At 26.2% G+C, this 23,111-nt stretch overlaps 1 protein-coding gene across 2 annotated transcripts in view; it reads left to right on the top strand.

Moving 5' to 3' along the window:
* Positions 1 to 13,150: 13,150 nt before the first annotated feature.
* The window catches only part of LOC100210798 (DENN domain-containing protein 11), a 59,740-nt gene continuing 49,779 nt past the window's right edge, over positions 13,151 to 23,111 (top strand). Inside the window, exon 1 of one of the 2 annotated variants that reach the window (XM_065820513.1) lies at positions 13,151 to 13,384. In XM_065820513.1, the coding sequence (XP_065676585.1) occupies positions 13,273 to 13,384 (112 nt within the window). In that variant the 5' untranslated portion in view covers positions 13,151 to 13,272. The remainder of the gene's footprint in view (positions 13,385 to 23,111) is intronic. The other variant, XM_065820514.1, reaches the window with a different exon arrangement.

The raw sequence follows: 23,111 nt of genomic DNA on the forward strand, positions 1-23,111 counted from the left end.
TATATTTGTAAAAAATCAGCAAAGAATAATATGTAACCCTACCAATCCGCAAATACATCAAATAGCAAGAGAAAATATTAACTTCAGGACCAAAATAGTCAGTGCATACATAAGTTTAAAAATAATTTTACAAAAAGAACATTGTTTCTTATAAGAGATCATAAGCATAAGTGATCAACTTGATAAACATAAACTGATAAAAATTTGCCTTAATTTACATAAATAGTAACATATGTAGATATGATCTACTAGATAATAACTTATATTAAAAACTAACCTTTATGTCACTTTTTAAAATATGTTGTGTTGATATATTTGCCCTGGCTTTTAGTTTATGAATCAAAATTTTCTTAAGGTTTAACTATTTCTAAAAGTAGAAATAGTTAAATTAGTTTGAGGTTTAACTCATTTCTAAAAGTATCAAGGGTAAACAGCCTAACTCACCATACCTAATCAAAGTAAAAGCACATTATTAACTTGCATTTTTTCAATTTTATGAATAATTTTTATTTAAACAAAGAAACAATCTTTTGCATGAAATGTAATGTATAAATATCAGAAAAAGAAACTAAAATGAAATAACATCAATAAGATATTATGCAAGTCTATTTTTTATCAGAGAACTTGTTTTGCAAAAATAATTTTTTATGGAAGATTTTATACCTTTTTGTCGCACTGTAACTATTATTTTCAGCTAGAATACCAAATAAATAAATAAACTATATAAAATAATTTTTTTTATTTCTTTAATTTAATTAACTCTAACTGTAACTATAACTCTCAGCTAGAATACCAAATATATAAATAATTCTAAAATATAATTAACTACAATAAAAAATATAAAAAATTTGAAAAAAATAAAATCTAAACGCAAAATAATCTATAATATAACATTTAAATACTGTCATATGAGGCTACTTGGACCCGAATTTGATACGTGTTGATGTTTGTGGTTCTCTCTCATACTTATGTCAATGTAAAAAAAACTTGTTGCTGCTAATTCATGAACTTATTAATTAGTAATGATGATTGTAGATAAAAAAATATTTGGATAGACTTCGGTCCCCCCTTTTTTGGGGGATTAAAGTTGGGTTCAAGTAGCCCCTGTTGTGGGGCTACTTGAACCCATAGTGTAAAAAGCCCTCCCCTTTTTGAGGTGTCGTCAAATCTCTCCGATAGCTGATGATGTCTTCTAATAAAGGCTTTTACCCATTCAAAACCTGGGAGATTTTCATTGAAACATTGAAGATCACTCCGTAATCAATCTAGATAGAATTTCACAATAATTCGAAGATCAAATGATGACAGTGGGTAGCCAAAAGTTGAAACTTTATTCAAGTGATCACAAAATGACATTTCTTCTTCAGGCGTGAAGACAGCTGGATGCCTTGCATATTTCTTTGTGATAGTAAAGCGGCGTCTTTGAACAGCTCTTTAAATGCTGGAACAGCTGATTCTAAGTTGTTCTGCAGCAAAATGTCGACTCATAGCTCCACGTTCAATATTAATACAGGCTTGCTCTAAGTTTTGATTGGTATAGTCTTAGTAAGCTCTAGATCTCAATTTTCTTATATATCTGCGAACCATTCTGGTAGAACCAGTTATGATAGTAAGTATACGCAAAAAGGTGTATAACAATAGCTTTAACCAACCATCAACATTATTTAGGTATGCATTTTATAACCTAACAAATATTAAAAGCATGGTTAAAATAAAATGAATATCTAATCCTTTTAAATATATTATTACACTTTGGGGTTTAATGTTAATGGTAAACAAATTTAATCATTTTCAAACACAAGCAGCTACAATTACATTTAGGTTCAAGTAGCCCCAATTTTGAACTTCAAACATAAATACAATTTTTTTTTAACAAAAATAATAAAAATTAAAGGCAATTATAATTGCTACATTTTGTAGCAACTGATACTTCTTTTAAGAAATGTTGTTAAATAATTTTTATCTTTTTTGGATATGTCGGACAGACAAAAGTTTTACACTAAATTTTGACCATTATTGTAGTTTCCTTTCAAAAAAATAATTTTTTGATCACTTCTTGCAAAAAAGTTTAACCTTTTTTTTTTTATGTTACTTGATTTGAGCAAGAGTATAATTAACTTATTTACTTTCATACCAAATAACTCTATAAAAAATAACAAGTAAATAAACATTTTATTTTTTCGGGTTCAAGTAACCCCAGTTAGCTCAAGTATGACGGTAGCCCTGCATAACGGTAGCCCCGCATGACAGTAATAACAAAAAATCACAAAAAATTATCTCAATAATAACATTGTTGTTGTTGTTGAACTTATCACGATACTCGATTTCCCGGTTATTGCTTCTAACGTTCTTTCGCTTTTAAACTTTTCCCTGAGACGTCCCTCTACTAATGGTGCACATTGGGCCGGAGACCCAATGTGCACCATTAGTAGAATATTAGACATAGGGTGGACAAAATTATTTTGATCTTTTTTTTTTTTTTACTAAAACCCTTGAGTGCAAGAAGTTATTAAGAAAAGAAGGATTTGAAATTAAAAAATTGTAAATCCGCGTTTTTAAAGTTTTATAAAGTTTGTTTAATAATTTTTAGAATTAGCGACTAACTAAAATTTATAATAAAAGTAAATATATCTTAATACAAAGTGATTCTTTGGACATACAAAGAATCACTTTGTATTAAGATATATTTACTTTTATTATAAAGTTTAGTTAGTTGCTAATTCTTAAAATTATTTAACAAACTTTATAAAACTTTAAAAACGCGGATTTACAATTTTTTAATTTCAAATCCTTCTTTTCTTAATAACTTCTTAAAATCGTTTAACTGAATAACAAACTCTTTTGGTGGAATAAACTTAAAAAAAAATTGATGCAACAAACTTTAAAAATAAAAATGCGCACTTACTTCAGAAAAAATAAAAGTCTATCACTAGATTTGAAACTCTATTACCAATATTATATAATAGATTTGAAATATATAGATAAATATATAGAAAACATAAATGAATATATAGATTTGAAACTCTATTGATATTATTATATGTCCACGACGTTTTGAATAAGGCTGTAGATTATTTATCATCTTTATATATAAAAATGTATTTTTTTAATTTTTAATCTATTAGCCGCACATTCTGGATAAATAATATCATCACGTTTTTATTATTATAAAGTCTACTGATTTCCAAAGGTACTATAAAAGGTACCTTTGGAAATCAGTACTGATTTCCATAGGTATTTGTAAACATTATATCCTGTAGCACCATCAAAACCAGCCTTACATCTAAACACCAGCTTAGTTAATTCCTAAGCATTGTGATTAGCACAGTAGCTTGTATACCACATAGCTTTTTAGGAGTGTGTTTTAGAAGAGCTTTTAGCGGTATTTGTACCTAATAGCCATCTATTTGAATGTTTTTGGGATAGCATTTAGCTTTTGAAGATCCTATACCTTTATATAAAGGATATATGTGGCAGCCGTTTTTTCAGCAACATTTCTTAGGAGCTGGTATGTTGATTTTGATATATCACCATTAATAATGAGAGCTAAAGCTTCATCAGATGAATATATCTAATCAGGTTTAATTTAAAATAACAATAATTTAATAAATGTTGAAACATTTAATGTTTCATTGTTTAAAACGTTTAAAATTTCAAAATTTTTAAAAACATATTTTACTGTTAATTGATCATTCAATGGTCCGTGTTTGCAAAACGCCGAACTTTTTAAAAGGTTTTTATTTTAAATAACAGAAACTTTTGCGCCAGTTTTGTACTTAAACTCACTTCTTAGTTTCAATTTTGTTGCACGAAGTAATTTATGGCTAAATAAAATATTAAAAATATTGTTAAGCTTATTCTTTTTGTTCTGTTATAAGCTTTTCCGAAAGAGCAATATTATTTCTCAACTTCATTAACTGATGATGCAGCATTTAATGTACCGTAGGTGTATTGAAAACCTTGAGCTAGCCAATTTGCATTACTTCTCTCAAAATGAGTATTAACATTGTATGCAGCTATCAACTTTTTACATTATAATTTTTATAAAGTTTTTCACTCAGAATCCTTTAGTTTAATATCTGCAGAAACTAGAACGGTTAATTTTGATGAAAAGAATGGTATATCATTAGGAACTATTTTATTTTGTCGTATAAGTCCGTAAATATCACCAATTTTTATATTAATACTAAAAAAACAAACGAAAAAACTGTTAGGTTAACAGTGCTATTTGTGTTGAATAAAATAACAAACAAAATAACATATTTTTGTTTACAAGAAATAAAAGTTGATTTCAAGCAAATAACATAAGCTACAAGTCATTATTTAAAAATGTTAAAGAAACCCAAAAGGAGAAGTTAGGGGCAGTGTATATAGTCCAAATAGGTTGTATACATATTACATTTACAAGTTCAAGTATTTATTATAGGTTCTCTTCGGTTCCCTAATTTATGTGACACTTTTTGTACAAAATAAAAGTATTAAATGTTAAAAATTTACCTCGTTATTTTAAAACCAGATTATAAGTATATTATAAAGGCTGATCTTTACTTTATATTTTTTTCGTAGCACTTTACTGTTAAATAGTTTAAATATATATACACTAATTCCGTAAGCTCATAAAACTTTAAAAGTTACTATTTACTATAGCTATGCATAAAAAATGAAAATTTCACGCTTTTTACAAAAAAAAAATTTCATTATACATCAAACCGCAACTGAATTTTGTGGTTTTAAAAGATACTATTATACTTGAAACAATTTTCAAATTTTTTAATGAGAGTATTAAAAATTATGTTTTAATATATGGTTTTGATAAAACAAACATTTTTTTTTTAGGTTTTGTCCACCACTTGACCCACTGTTTGGTGGGCAAAAAACATGTTTTTTAATTTAACATTTCATTCCTTTGAAAAAACACGTGTTTTTGTGAAAAACAAGTGTTTTTCGTATTTTAATTATTGAATCAACAACTCTTAGGCCAAATGCAATAACAAGTCATATATGCAGCTTGCCTTAGTTCATAACTTTAAACCTAACTTTTAACCTTTTGGTGGAGCTCCTGCTCCATGACTCCGGCTCGGTACCACAAGCTCAGTATATACATCGAATTTCTTATAGCATGCTGCTACAAGGAAATACCGCTACATCGACTGAGAATTTGGCATGGGGAAGCAATATTTTTATTATTATTAGCAATCTTTTTATTATTATTATTTCAATTAATATTCTTACTGTTTAAAAACATTCCACTGACGAGAGCGCAACAAGCGAAAAATAGAACTATTTTAGACCGCTTAACTATAGCTTTTTCAATTTTAATTTGTGTTTTTTTGCTGCACTTATGAACATGAGCAAGTAAATTATGTGTATTCTTTGAATAACCTATTCTACAATATTTGCAACTGTGTGAGTTGGTTGTTTCACCTAAGGTTTTTAGGAAAAGCTTCTTGACTTTGTCTGCTTTACAAGGCATCTTTATTAAGAAAAATTAATATTATTTTATTTTCAGTTATATATGAAATAAAAATGATTATAAAGAACTATAAGTCCACAAAACAAAATAAAATCGGAAAAACTCTTTAATAGAAACGTAGCAAAATTCTATATCGACAAAAAACTTTTATCGAATAAAAGGTTTTATTTCTTTGGGTCGAGGGCATGTTTTTCAAAAACATGTCGCCAAAAAGACGTTTTTTTCGCAACATGTTATATATATCGCACCTCTACCCACTACCATACTAAAGATCATAATTTATTGTAAACGGATTTTTTCCGTAATATAACAGCGGAAAAAGTCTGATAAATACTACGGAGTTTTTTTACAGTGTTGATCAAGATCAAGTTATTCCATTTTTTTAAGAATCCTCATGGTTGGAAATGTTATGAGTGGGGTTAATAATTATTTTTGAGAAATTTTTGAACTTTGCTACCTGTAGGCCAGTTGTTTTGCATATACGCAGCATTTGCAATACACCACCAACGTCGACGTTTGAGTACGTAGTGTTTCTGAAGTTAAAGTTGCCATTTACGCGAGTTCGGTTGACAGTTAATTAAATTGAAAAAGCAAAATCGAAAAAAAAAATGCTCGAAAAACGGATTAATATTAAAAAATTTTTGATCATAGCGTTTTTTTGGGATTATTATTGAAAATTAATTTTAAGGAATTAACTCGAAGAACAAAAATTTAAATTCATTTTAAAAGGAATAATGTCTTAATTTGGATTTAGGAATAGTATCAAAAAATTAGCAAAGAGGTAGAACATGCGAGGAGTGTTGCTTCATCGACTGACAAATAGGTAGAACTTTCTAGTATAGTATAGAACTATCTAGTATAGTATAGAACTATCTAGTATAGTATAGAACTATCTAGTATAGGTAGAACTTGACAGTCTATCAATTAAATAAAATTCAATCTTAATTTATCTTTTAATTTTCGACATTATTCAATATTTAATTATTTCGATGTTAATCATTTTCTTCCAATTTCAATTTTATACTGCTTTTAGGATTTTCGACACTATTTCTTTTTTCACAATTTTGATTTTATTCTTTGTTTCGATATTATTTCGAAATGTCCCTTTCCGAATTAGTTTAGCTGTTTTCGATATTGTTACTACTACCCATTTCATTGTTAGAGGCAGTGCTGATTGAGCTGGTTAATTCTTCGAATGTTGGGTCGTTTTGGTTGTGAGGGCAATAAATACAGCCCATAAGAGTCGTTTGTCGTGAAATTTCAATTTAATTCAGACTTGCTCGATGGTGGTGCTATTGAGTTAATCAATTCTAGCAGTTGTAATAAATGTAAGTAAAATTAAATTTTTCTTTTGAATAGATGGCCATTAACTATGCTGATTTCAGTTTGATCGTTTTGCTTTTGCTATATATTATATATAGTCATGTTTATATATATAAATATTATATATATTCATGTTAAAGTTGGTTTGCTTATTCCTTGGACAACCATATCTTTGATCGGATTTCACGTTTTTTAGATTTTTTGGCTATGGCGTTAATCTTATCAATTTGCTATTGGTCATTTTTAGAAGTTTTAAAATTCTTTATGACAATCTGGTTCCACAGAGGGGCTATTAGTGTTGTTCCTGCTCGTGTGTTCATGCCGTGTTGTGAAATGATGGTTTTCAGATTTGATATTATTGTGCCCTGGTTGTTTATGAAAGAATTCATATTTCCTAATTTGGTCTAGATGTCTATTTGACGTTCAGCTGCTATAACTCTAGCGCCTAGTTTTTTGTCAAAAAAGTCTGTATTGAAGGACAGCTAACTGCGAGTTTACTGGTAGTACTGTGGTGACTGTTGTGTTAGCCATAGTAGTGAGTTTGCATTTTGGTTCATATTTCTGAATATACAGTAACTTAAAACTTTTTTTAGTATTTTTGTAAGTGAATTATTCTAAATTATTTAATTCTTTCTAAACTTTTATAGTTTGTCTGATGCGGTTGATATTACTTTGATAGATTTAGGAATAATAATAAATTTATCCATATATATACTTATGTATAATAATATTAACTTAATTTTAAATAAACCTTTTTGTCGAAAAATATTTAGTTAGTTTTGTATCACTGCTCACTATGCACCTTACTAGTAGAATAAAATAATTTTACCTTATTTTGACTTGTCAATACGTTGTTAGAAATAAACTAAAAGAATTCATTTTTTCATTGGATAACGTATTTATATATTTTTAGCAGTATACAATATTACTTTAGATATTGTAAAGAGTATTTAAGTTTTTTGTGCCATCATTATTCAGTAAAGGCTAAAAAAAATTCAGAAAACTGCAAGTCAATAAATATATATATATATATATATATATATATATATATATATATATATATATATATATATATATATATTAGCCCCCACCATTTCCGCAAAATTTTTGATTATTGAAGGTCGTTATTTAATTTCTGGTGTATTTTAATGAGTACATAGAAAAAATCATATTCAATTTTTGTTTAAATTCTTATTTACTACCTCCTCCAGTGCGTTAAGGTTTTTAGACTTTTCTTAAAATCTCCTTATTTTACGCTACTAATGCACCAAAGTTTGCGCATTTATATAGTCGATTTTTGCAATGAAACAAAACTTTCAGGAAACAACCACATTTTATTATTCCATCAATATATTATAGTAACTTTTATTTATAGATATAGTTTGAAAATCTAACAATTTATTTTCTTTCAACTATTACTTTTTTTTTATTAAAAATATTCGAACCACAAATATAGACTCAAAAACATAATCAATCACTTTATCACTTTGATATTATACAATATGATTAGTTAAAATGTTGTTTCAAAAGTTAATCAAATTTTTTTGGGTACTAACTGAATGTTTTGCTCTATGCTCTGCTATAATAATAATAAGTTTTAGTGCTCTTTTGGCAGGATCATTTACTACAAGTAGTTTATAAACTCAGTTCTTAAATCTTCTGTAAGTGCTATATTTCTCCTATTTCTAACAACTAACTTGACACATTCTTTGTAAATCCAAGGTTCTCAAAAACCAACCAACTCATGCCTCCTACAAATGATGACAGATTAGAAGTATTTGAATTTTTGTATTGCTCTTGAAAATTTGGCTTGTCAACACCCTGTTTAGAGTCAGAGTTTAACAGCTTTTTAGCAACACTTTCTATAACTTCGGGGATTAGTTCCTCGTCAGCTATGGAGAATATAACTGTTCTCTGGTCGTGGCACCAATGATATCGTTTCATCACGTCAATGCATGCTTAGGCAATATCAGGTCTTTTAATTTTATAATTTTCCATATCTCTGATTACTTGTAAATCCATATGAAAATTAAGCTATGGATTAAGAAGGCAAAGTACAAGATTATAGATTGATTTAGCAAGATATCTTGCATGATGGGGGGCACCAGGTCTTTTAAAATGAAATCGCGTGATTAATCCGCCGAAGTATACCACTGTTAACAGGCAAAGGTACTTATAGTCACCTCTGGGAAATACGTGTTCTTTTAAAGCCTCACTGCATAACCGTAAGACTTTATCAGAAAAAATATATATTCAATTAATTATGAGAAATTATTTGTTTGCTGATAAAAAAATATGCTTTATTAATGTTATATATTTTCTTTCCTATTAGTAAGTCTAAACAGTTTAAAATCTCTAATATATTTTTATCTCACCTTATTTTTAATAAACGTTCCACTTTTACTTTTCCAGTCAAACTTATTAAAATAAACAAATAAGGTATAAATAATAAGGTATAAATAGCTCGGAGTTCTACAACATGGTGTCTACATGCTAACCAAATTAGTGGTTTGCCTCTCCATCTCTCAATAATTGACACTGCTTCATTAATCCATCCAGTATTACTTGCAGCTGTATCAAAGGATACACTATCAACAGCTTCAAAAAGATTTCATTCATTTAAAACCTTTTTTATTGCAGTAGCCTAGGTTATTCCACACCCATCAGAAATTCCAATTACTCTAATAAGCTGGGGCTCATTGAGACCTGGTGAGCTTACAATTACTGCCAACCTTTCCACATTTTTGCCATGATTAAGAACATCTGTAACTTTTTTTGTGTCCAGGTGAAGATTTAGAGATAAGTGTTTAGCATTTGAGATAAAAGATTCCTTTATTTTAATTCCTTCGTTCATTTAGACCATTTTGTTATGCCTTCTTGAAGTCGTTTATTATACTGAAAACTTATTCAAATCTCCATAAGGCAATGATACTTGCAATTATTGCTGGTTATAATTAGGCATAATAGGTCAGGTAGCTATAATTGCAAGTATCATAAATAGGCATTTATGATACTTGTTATATTATAGCTACCTGACCTGTTGAAGAAATATTGTATCTTTTTGCAACAATTGATGTTGATTTAGTTATATCTTTAGGCAAAGAAACCGTTACAAAATCGTCAGTTTTTTTCCTTTTTGAATTGTATTCTTTAAAGTCTATATCTAACTCATCTGAGTCTACAAATTCAGTATCAGAATATTTTTGAAGACTTGGTTGAAAAATATTGTTAGACAATTGTTCACCTATCATTTTCGCTCAAAATTGATTTGTTTTTGTTATCTTTCTTTTTATAAATTTTTCATAATCTTTGCCCTTACGATCCATTGACCACTTTCGCAGGCTTTTTTAGTTGTCCAAAAACAAACAATCTTCTTTTCTGGTTGGAAGTGATTTAGTTTTATCTTATACTTTTATGCCATTAACATCTGAAGGAGAAATGTCGAAAAGATTACGCATTTCTTCCCGAAATTCTATGCGCGATTTTTTATACCCAGTAGATACTTTATTTCTGTTTACTTATAATCTACTTCTTCAATTTTCCAATTCCATAGTGTTATTCCTCTAAGATATTTGTATAAGTTAAAAAGTAAAGTTAATTACTAGCATTTTATCATATTTATACCAACATTATTTCCGTCAAAATTAGAAATTAAAAGTATTTTTCATACTTTATTTGCTTATGACACAATATTGGAGTTGAAGCCTTTTTCCATATATTCACTAAGGTTTTAGTAACACATCAAACTGTTCTCTTTCGTCTGACAAAGACCAGATTCGTTACATTAAGGCGTAAAAAAAAATTTAGAATGGGGGCAGGCAACATCATCCTGAATTCTAGCAGATTTAGAAATTGATGTCATAAAGTATTTTCTATAATGAAGATATCCAAGCACTTCTCCTTTTGTTGGCAGCTTATGATCAGTTAGCTTTTCGATGGTTTTTTTTACCAAAAAAACCTTTTTTGATCTCGTTTGAGACATCTAATATATTTTTCCAAATTCCAGACAATAGTAAATGCAATGTTTAATAAAAAATTCTTTATATAAGTTTACAATGTCCCTAGTGATATCGTTTAAAATCGTGCGTGAACAAAACCTTGAATTATACATCTGGTAAAACTAGTAATAAACCTCTTTTATTGTAAGATTTTTAACATTTAAGATTTCCCAAGTGAGTATTTTATGTTACATTTTAAGTTTAATTTATTAAGTCGTCTTGAATAAGTTACGTAAAATACCTAACGTAAACAATACTTTTCGGTAAAACAAGGAGGTTTAAAGAAAATGTTAAAAATTTCCATAGACTGTAGAAGGTAGTAAATTCAACTAAAAATATTTTTTTGTAGTTTTCTCTATATAACCATCAAAATGCACCAGAAATCAATGACGACCTTCGAAAATCAAAAATTTAAATATATATATATATATAAATCAAACAATTATATATATATATATATATATATATATATATATATATATATATATATATATATATATACATATATATATATATATATATATATATATATATATATATACATACATATATATATATATATATATATATATATATATATATATATATATATATATATATATATATCTATATCTATATCTATATATATATATATATATATATATATATATATATATATATATATATATATATATATATATATATATATATATATATATATATATATACACACATATATATATATAAGAAAAAATATAATATAACAAAATAACAAATTAAAAATAATATATATATATATATATATATATATATATATATATATATATATATACATATATACATACATATATATAAATATATATATATATATATATATATATCTATATATATATATATATATATATATATATATATATATATATATATATATATATATATATATATATATATATATATATATATATACACATATATATATATAAGAAAAAATATAATATAACAAAATAACAAATTAAAAATAAAAGTAAATAAAATTAAATAATTATTTTTATAAAAAAAAGAATGGAGCATGTGTATGGGTACATGCGTATCTGCAAATATTACATATATTTGCAGATACGCATGCTACTTTTGGAGGCGAACCATTCTTTGGCAGCAGTTTGGCGCCTATGTTTACAAAAGCGTAAACGCACCATCTTTTTGCAGTGGTTTAGCGCCTATTTTAACGAAAGCGTAAACGCACCAACGTTCGGTCATCTAGCTTCACACACAGTGGCACCATTGTATAGCTATTTAATTTCTTCTGCACAACTTTTTGGAAAATCTGAAAGTATATTTAAAAATACCCCAGTACAAACATATTTTTATTTTGTTCGACAAATTTCAATGATTATATCCGACAAATAAGATTTAGTGGGAGTGAGACATAAATAAATATCACGATATTTATTTTGAAAGTTATGGATATTATAGACGAGATATTTAGAAATTTATTGAAATTATTTTTCACATAAGACAGCGGTTTGAAATACTCTGTAAGTTGATTGATGTAAGTCGTAAACAACATAATATACAGCAAAATATAATAAATAAATAAAACGTGACGGTCTTTTTTGAATATCCACGTTTATTTTTATGCTTTATATTTCAAGAATATCTACCACTTCGTGGCGTTAGAGTTGATCTCCACATTTTAAAGTTTTGGGATAAAACGATTTAAAGAATTTAAAAAAACTTTAGAAGATGGCATATAAAAACATTTAATAACTTATATTTTCTCTGCAACTTTTTTACTTATAACTAAGATTTCAACACAGTAGAAAAACATTATTGTAAATACATAACACTATCAATTTTTCAATTTTTCAAAAAATGGAGATAAAACAAGATAGATAATTTTTACGCCGCGTCTCACATCTTTTATTTCTTATATATATTTGTATTTGTATTTTAAATATTGTACTAAAGAAAAAATATTCTAATAAAAATATTTGATTGAAAAATTATGACATCGATCTTGTTTTGTCTTTTTTCATTTCATAGGTCTTTTTTCGTTTCATATGTTTTATGGGAAAACTTATTATTTTTTAATTATTTTAGTAATAAAGCATTCAAGTAATTTTAGTGAGAAAGCATTAAAGATTCTACATTCGTCACGGTAAGCGTTAAAACCTTATTTTTAATTAAGTTGATGAACACTCTGAATTTAAATTAATAGCTTACTGCTAAAAGGAGATATGTAATTTTGTATTTCTTTGATATTTTCATTTTTCAGTTTTTAACGTGTTAGTTTTTTATGACTTCGCAATTTATTAAGTTAATTTTCGACGATTTATGAGCAACCCGTCCTTTCACGCGCGCGCAGTTACTTTATGTTCATTTTGACCTTCATATTGGTTAATTTTTTTTTGTAAAATCAATGGTGAAAATGAAACTGAAAGCATCAAGCCAAAAACATTTAATTTTAATGATCTCGTAAAATATTAAAAACTAGTTGTTATGGAAAATATAGGGTATGTTGATGAGATATTTTCGTCTACTGATAGTGCAGTCGTCAACTCAAATGATTTCATAATTGCTCTTTTTGTTGTTGTGTTTGATACAAAAAAAGGTAACTTAAATGCCTATTCTAAAATATATTTTAATGGACTATAGTTAAATTTTCGTATTTAATTTTTCTTTTTTTTTTTTTTTTTAATGTGTTTTATATGTATTATAACATATATGCGTATTCATATCGTACTATAAAATTATTATATATGGTTCATAAAATATATTCATATTTGATATATGTTATCATAGTTGTTTATTTCAAATAAGTTTTTAGAAAGAATGTTTTGCAGCCATATTTTTTTTTACTTAAATTGTAATAAAAAACAAGTAATAGATGTGCTTTTATTTAAACAATATGGTAAATGATATGAGAAAGTTTTAAATGTATAAACCATCGTTTATTACATATGATTTGTATCAATTAAATGGTCACATTTTTAAAATTTACAAACTATGGTATAAAAGATGAATTGTGCATGATATAAAAGATGGATTGTAGAGATTGACTATTGGTGTAATCCTTGTGTTTTTGTGGCATGTTTTAACTCACTATCATTAAATTGTTTATACTTATATATATATATATATATATATATATATATATATATATATATATATATATATATATATATATATATATATATATATATATATATATATATATATATGTTGGATATAAAATACAAAATAACATTAACAGCAAGTCTTTGTTTATTAATTTAATAAAATAATAAAAAGTTTTTAAAGTTGTCTGATAAAAATTGCCCTATCTTTAATTTTTGATTAATTAAGTATTTCGAAAAAATTTAATTATTCAACTTTACACTGTTACTCAAATGTTGTTATCTCCACTATTTTGAGTAAATTTTATTAAATTTTTTAAAAGATGGTCAAAAAAAAATTAGAAAAAATAAATATGAGTTAAATAAATCAGATCTGTTTTTTATTGATTTACTTTTAAATCTATTTTAAAAATAGTAATGATAAAGCAAATAGTATTCATGCCAAGAAAAAAGAATTGTCAAAGCAGGTGTTTTTAAGTTTTAGCACTAAGAATGATTGAGTTAATGCAACTTGTGCTACAAAGATAAATATCATTTTTTCTGAATTTTTTTATTTTTTAGTCAACATAATCTTCTAGTAACTCTGCGGTGCTCTTATCTCTGTAACTACATCCAAATAGCATTTTTCTTGAATGTGATTGCTTCTCTATTTGACAAAAAGCTGTGTCCTCTGAACAAAATTTTTAGATGAGGGAATAACAATAAGTTGCATTTATATCCTTAAATATTTATCATGAAATAAACAAGCCACATAAAACTAATAATTTAAGATTACATATAAACGGACATATTTCTAGTTGCAGAACTGGCCTATCCACTGATAGAATTGATAACCATGTTTATACCTGTCAACGTGCCCACACTAGTATTTGGGGACTGTTATGGCAACTGCTGAGGAGTGAGACCTAGTGTCATCTTGGTAAAATAGGATTTTCTTTTTCTGAAAATGTGGTTGTTTTTCTGCAAGTTCTGTGTTTAGCTTGTCAAGTAATGATGTATAGTATGATCCTGTAATGGTTTTATCTTTTTAAAGATAAAACAAAGTTCAAATAAATTTTTCTTAAAATGTTTTATTTAAAATACGATTACAAAAAGTACACTTATACAAAAATTTAAATTTTAAATTTATTAAATTTATTAGCACTAGAGGCCTTTCAAAAAATTATTAGTAATGCTATTTTTATTATTGTAGCAAAATTGCTAAAAAACTTAAACTTGTAAAAAAATAAATATTTTCTAATTGCGTTATCAAAAAATTATGAATAAAACTAAAGTTGTGGTTAAAAAATTGTGATTAGCCTGATTATAGAAAAAGTATTTCATAACGTGAAATTGCAAGGACCAGTACTATTCAAGAAATCTAAAAAAAGTATTTCCTTATATTATTGAAGCAAACCTTTTACTTAAAATTTCTTCTAATGATAGAGCTAAAAATATTTTTATAATATTCATCCAGAATTGGCACTTAAATAATATCCTAATTTACTCAGAAAACTTACTTCTTCAGATATTGAAATAACCAACAAGAAAGCTGAATTTTTCAAATGCAAAGATATTCAATGCAAAATTTGCAAACTCTACCTTCAAGAAGAAGATAAGTTCTAAACATCTAATGGGACTATATGGAAAGAAAAAAGTCATATCACTTGCAACAGTAAATTACATATACTAATAAAACTAATAATTTAAGATTTTGTATATTTCGTAGAACCAGCCTATCCACTGATAGAATTGACAACCATGTTGTCAATTCTATCAGTGGATAGGCTGTGTTTAATGTTTATACCTGTTAATGTGCCTACAATAGTATTTATGAACACTTATTCCAACTTTTTGTCTTCCTGGAGCTTAACAATGAGAGTTTTTTATTATTATATGAAAAGCATTTGCTTAATCAAAAGCATGATGGATTCAATTGATATTTCCTGTATTAAAATAAAATTTATCAATTACAGTAGTTCAAAGTGAGTTTTACAATTTTTTTGTATATGGTAATTTTACAATAATAACAAAAACAGCTGATTTTTTAAAAGTGCTAATAAATTTAATAAATTTAAATTTTTGTATTAGTGTATTTTTTGTAATTATATTTTAAATAAAACATTTAGAGACAATAAATTTATTGGAACATCATTTTTGTTTACTGGTTTGACATATTTTTCAGTTTATATCAGTTAAAACCATATTTTAAATTTAAAAGTTTGTTGAATAAAAAATATTTTTAATGGTGTCTCAAGACCCTTGAAAGTTCAATTGGTTCAAAAGTATGTCTTGTTAGGTCTCAAAAGAAACAAAGTTATACAAAAAATTTAAAAATAATAATTAAAAAAAAAACACTTTAACTAAAAATATTTGTCAAAAAAGAATTATAACTATAAAAACTTTGTAAAATCATTTTTTATTTTTAATTGAAAAATGTCATTTTCTAGGCAATAAAATATAAAATAATATTTTTTTATAAAATGTTTATTTTTGAAATTTTTATATAATTTCATTTCATTTGAGGCCCATTTTTTTTGTGAATATTAGGGATACATTAAATGTTCAAGGGTCTTGAGGCATCCCTAAATATAATATGTATATATTTTATATATATATATATATATATATATAAATATATATATATATAAATATATATATATATATATATATATATATATATATATATATATATATATATATATATATATATATATATATAACGTTGCCAGTATTCTCCTTTTATATTATATATATATATTCATAGGGTTGCCACTGTATTCTCCTCCGTAAAAGGAGGAAAATACAGTGCCAAACCTGTAAAAATTATTTTTTTTACTGTGCTTTTCTTTATAAAAGCCTGCAACCCTATATAAATTTATTTTTATTTAAGTAGCAGAAAAAAGGAATTTTTTCAATTGTAAGCGTTAACTTAAAGTGACTATCCTGCCAGCACTTTTTTGTGCGCTGACATTATATTTCAAACAAAAAAGACTGATATAAATACATGTATGTGTATATATATATATATATATATATATATATATATATATATATATATATATATATATATATATATATAACATATATATAAAATATATATATATTATATATATATAACATATATATAATATATATATATATGTATATATATTATACATATATATAGTATATATATAATGAATATATATATACATACATATTTATATGTATATATATATATACATATAAATATGTATGTATAAAGATTCAAGAAAATGAGTAAGCAGGCAGTCTTTATAAAATTCATTTTTTAATAGAAAAGGACAAAAAAGTTTTTGTTTTAGCAAATTTGATTGAAGGGGCCAAAAAAGAAACAAAGAATAAACGGTTTAAGATTAGCTAAACTTTATTAATTTTTATTGTACAATAGGTGTTTTGATGTAATTAGTTTTCATTAATTCTTTCATAACATTTTTTGTCTTATATTCATTGAATTTCTAGCCCCTATCAATTATGTATTAAATACCTAGCCCTCCCCCCCCCCTTTCATCCTAAGAAAGTTTAATCTTTTTACATCGGAGCTTATAGGTATACCTCATGATGTCTTAGTATGTGTAGGTTGAAAATTGAGTTGCTTCAAAAATATTAATATTAAGTACTAATACACAGACTGAGAAGAAAAAGAATTGTTTGGCATACATCCTGATGAGGAAAACCAACTTCTTAGGCAATCAGAGTAAACTCGTCCCCTACCCTTTATAATTAAGGCTTACAGTTTTTTTTATGATTTTTTTTTTTTTTACTTTTTTAAACAAGAAGAAAATTTATTAAATGATTTTTTCAGAAATAATATTTTAATGTTAAATCAAAGTTTTTAATAAATTTTAAATAAGTATAAATAATATGATCATATTTGTTTGATGTAGTCATGTGGATAAAGTTATTTTGATGTGGAAAAATTTATGAAAATCATGGAAACCAGATTCTTATAAAGTAATGCTCTATAATTTAAACTTCTACTTAGCAGCAGATTTTTAGCTGCTAAATATATTTGCAGGCAATTATGTTTAGCGGTTTAGTCAGGACATGGAGGAAAATACTCTTGTTTGTATTGTGATAGTGAAAAGTCAAATCTAGGAGAATTCTCAATAAGTTTTTGTATGAAAGCTTTGCTAAAAAAGTATCTAAGTAATGTTTTTTGCAAGTCTATAAAAAAATTATACATTCATGCCTACTTGATGTAGCTGGAGATAAGAATATACTTGATCTATATCCTCCACTATAACTTTATTTGCTGATGAAGATTGTGACAGTGATTTCAATTGTGTTGTGTAAGGAACCTGTTATTGTTGTCAGGCTAAGTAATCATTGGATAATTTGGCATGGATATAATGGAAAATGGTAAAAATGCTAATAAAATTCAGAAGTTAATAAGTGCTTTAGGATTAAACTTCATAAAGGTTAAAAAGATACAATCACAAAATAGGTTAAAGTTGAAGGTAAATTTAAATAAGAATAATTTTTAGGAATTATTGAATATGAAATTAATTTAAATGTAAAAGCAGTTTTTATTTATAAAGATTTAATAAATAGACATTTTAGTAGATCTATTTAGTTTTTAGTTTTTACTTTGATTTATGAAACTGAAATTTATATAAATAATAATTTCACAATCTTTAAATGGGATGGAAAGATCATACCATTGAAGACCACCTCATTGTTTTTTTAAAATAAAATTGCTTTCCCATCTTTTTGTTGTAGACTTATAAGCTTATTTAGTGTATATAAGCTTGTTTAGTATACAATATATATACACTAAATAAGCTTTACTATAAGCTTATATATATTATATATACTACTATATGACACTCAATGCCAAGTAGTAATAGTAATGCTATACTACAATGTTGTAATCACTTACAGATGCTACAAGCACATTTTTAGATTATGCTAAAGTGTAAGTCTTCAATGATAGCTCAAGCTTTAATTTTGCTTGACTAATGCTTTCTCTTTTCACTTATTTTAATTAGAATTGAATTGCAAGACACCTAATTTTGTTTGGATTAGTACTTTTGTTTAGTCGTTAAAAACACTGACATTTACTTTAGTGAATTTTTACATGTCTAAATGTTTTTGACACTATCTAAGCTTAATTTCAATTGTAAAAAAGTTTTAGTTGTTCATTTTACTAAATAATTTTCAAGATTATATCTTTTTGATTTGTTGTCACATTTTTCATGTCCTAATAATGTCTAAAATAACTAAAAAAAGTTATTGCTTCAAAGTTATGGCATATAAAGAAATGAAATTAAATTTTACTTCAAAGTCAATCATGATCTTTAAAGGTTTAATGCATAGGGTTAATCTCAAGAATGGAGCTATGATTATATGCATATTTTAGAGCAACCCAGTTTTTAAAATCTTTTAGTTTTGTCAAAGCCAAACATTTGCAATTTAAATAACTTCCTCTTGATTTTAGTGGTTTTATTTTAATTTACAAATTTTTTCATGGTCATCAATTTAAAAGTTTAAAAAAAAATGAATTGATGAAGTTTGAATTCTATTGATAAATTTTGATTTAATTTAAGATTAAACCAAAATAATTTAAGAGATAGAAATTAGATAATTTATTATCTGCTCTTATTTACTTGTTATTTTTAAAACTGATTCAAAACTATTAATATCAAACTATAGGCCAATTTCCCTTCTCTCCAACATTGATAAAATTCTTGAAAGGCTAATATTTAACCGCTTATACAAATTCTTCAATGAAAATAGACTGTTTTGTGAATTACAATTTGGTAGAGAAGTCTCAAACTCTTGGTTCAAATCTTTCCTTACTAATAGAACTCAATTAGTATCCATTAGTGGGATGACCTCAGACCTAAACGATATCAAAGTAGGTGTTCCTCAGAGATCTGTCCTTGGCCCTTTATTGTTTCTTATTTATATAAATGACATGTCTATAGCTTTAAAATTTTGTAGAGTTCAACACTTTGCAGATGATACAAACCTTCTCTATTGTATTAAGTCTATAAAAAAATCAACAAATATGTTGACTATAATCTTAAAAAACTATGCCTCTGGCTAAATGCCAACAAAATTTCCCTCAACTCCAAAAAAACTGATTTAATATTATTTAAAAGTTGTCACAAAAAATTAGATCAGCAGCTCAAAATTAAGTTAAATGGGAAAAATCTTTGGTGCAAAAAATTTGTAAACTACTTGGGTATAAAGCTAGACAAAAACTTAGCCTGGACTTACCATTATAACGATTTATCTAATAAGTTAAATAGATCCCTTGCCATCCTGTCAAAGCTAAGACATTTTATACAACAAAAAAACTTTAAAATCTATTTACTATGCTTTGTTTCACTCTCATCTCACATATTGTCTTCTATCATGGAGTCAACACATTAGTATTGCAAATCGCCTATTTATCATGCAGAAAAAAGCAGTCAGAGTTATTGAATTTCTACCAAACAATTCACATACATTCCCATCTTTTAACACACTACAAATTTTAAAACTGCATGATATAATCAAAATTGAAAATTATTTATTGATTCACAGCTGCCTAAACAAAAAGCTACCTCCCATATTTAATAAATGGTTTACTTTATGCAGTACAATTAGCTGTCAACTTACAAGAAATTCTTGCAGAGGTGCACTGAGTGTGCAAAAATATAATACAAAATCCTACGGCAAGCATTCCTTTAAATACTCTGCATTAATGGACTGGAATTAAATTCAAAATAAATTAAAATCAATCTCTTTTAGCAACATTTAAAAAAATGTTCTTAAAACCAAATTAAAATGCTACTTGCTACATCAAGATAAATAGAAACAACAGTAGTATCACTGGTGATAATAGATAAATCACCATAAAAAATATATAAGATACAAATATGAATGTAGACTAATTGCAACCTTCTGTGAGTGTAATATTTATTTTATGTTCTTCTTTTTTTTTCTTTTCTTTTGTTTTGTTTTGTTCATGGTCGCTCTCCTCGATTTAGCCTAGCTATATGAGAGTGAACCATCCAGAATGAAGACTGTACAAATATTTTATAACATATAACATTCTTATATAAAACATCTATATTTCTGGTAAATATGCTTTTTGTTGTTGTTGTTGTTGTTGTTGTTGCTACTCTTGTGTGGCGCACAACCATCACACATCTCTCTTTTAATTAATTTTCATCTGTCTTTTTAAAACATTTTTAGTTACTTCTAATGTTTTATGTTACTCATTCATGTTTTTATGTTGGTATTTTATTTCTATGTTTTATTTCTCTTCTTTATTAAAGATTTTGACAACAAAATCCACTGGATCTTTTTTCAGAAATAAACTTTATGCATCTATACAAGGCTATATCTTTATAAATCTAATTTATATAAACTATTATATAGTTATATATATAAGTTTATATAAACTTTGACCTATGATACCTTTTTTTATTTTAAAATTTTCAAAAAATCTATATGATGTCAAAAACTTTTGCTATAAGTTTTGAAATTTTATTTATATCAAAAAAATTTCATTTAATTTTTGAATTAAATTTAATTTCTGACATGTTAAATTAAAAATCAACAATTAAAATGAAATTTCAGTTTTAAAAGTTTTAGCAGAAGTTATGTCAATACCAACTCAAGTTCACACCACATATGTTTTTAAGTAAAACGTTTTGTCCCTAAAACAACGTCACCAAGTTGTTTTAACAAGAAAAAAAAGAAAAAAGATCAAAATCTAAAAAGTCTAATTCTAATTTTTTTTTAATCTTTTAATGCCAATTTGTTAAAAGTGTTATAATCTTTTGAAAATTTAATTCAATGTTTTCACACTTGTTTCTATATGAAGTTGTTCATTAGCAAAAATACCAGTTTAAAACTATTGCTTAAGTGGCAAACTTTCACACGTGAATGCAAAAGCTAGTAAAGTAATTTTTTGTTTTCATGATTATGTCATAATTTCCTTACTATTTAACCAACTTTAATATAAAAATAAGCAGAAAAAAGAAAATTAGTTAAAACAAAAAGTTCCAGATGGATGTATCAAATTAGTCAGCTAAATGGTTCCACTGCAAGTTGTTGAGAAATGCCACAACTCTAAAATCATTTAAAACTACAAATTTCCTAATAGTACTAGATCCTGCAAGCCTCTTTTGATCTGCATTGAAAAAAGAAACTGCAGAATTTTTATTTTCAGAAATTACATACTTGCTAGAAGAAATTTTTTTAGAAGAAAGTCTTGTGTTGATAGAGGAACTAAAAGTAAACACTCATTTTTTGATAATGGGTGGATAAATTCAAACTGAATAGCTTAAAACTTTATTTAGATGACTAACTTTTGCAAGAGTTGGGTATAACCAAAAAGTTAATATTAGAGTATTTCATACCAAATAAAGTGAAGTTAGTTAAAACTTTACCTATAACTTGACAAGATAAGGAAGGATCAGCCATAGAGACTCTTTTATTAGAAGGGAGTATATTAAGTTTTAAAGAGTCACATAATGATTTGCTTATAAATGTGTCAGAGCTTCCAGTGTCAAGAAGAGCTCTTACCTTGGCCCTAGCAATAAAGATATAAACAATAGAGTTAAGTGAGTTGATAGAAGAGCAAGTAATCGAGGCTAAACTTGGTGCATGGAAGTTAGCAGTAGCAGACATGACAATGTTCTTTGATGATTTGCATACTTTCTTGAAATGTCCTTTCTTACCACAATTGTTACATTCTGCTTCTCTGGCAGGATATGATTGTCGAGTGTGACGTTTACTTCCACAGAAATAACAAAGTCCGCTAGGCTTAGTAGAAACTAAAGCAAGCTCAGTAATATATTCAGAATGTTTATTAATTGCAGCAACATTACTATACTCTGTATGTGAATATATTTCGTTATTTCTTTGAGTGTTTTCCAATGAACGATCTTGATTATAGGCCTCAGTAAGTTTAAGAGTAGAGTTTTCTAGTTGCTTTGGCAAATATGATGAGAGCTTAGACCACTTATAAATGAATCACAAATGTATTCTTCAGAATGTTCTGAAGCAGAAACCTGTTTAAAGTTGCAATCTTTACTGAGTGTATGTAAGGCCTGCAAAAACTCATCCATAGATTCTCTGGATGATTGTTTACGTGAAGCTAACTGATGTCTGGAAAATAATTCATTTTTAGGTTTTACAATTAAGTTTTCCAGGATTTATATAGCGCCATCAAATGATTCAATGTCTGCAATATAGTCAAACACGGAAGTAGATAAATAG

This window comes from Hydra vulgaris, chromosome 15 (genome assembly GCF_038396675.1).
Source record: "Hydra vulgaris chromosome 15, alternate assembly HydraT2T_AEP".
NCBI classification, from domain to species: Eukaryota; Metazoa; Cnidaria; class Hydrozoa; order Anthoathecata; family Hydridae; genus Hydra; species Hydra vulgaris.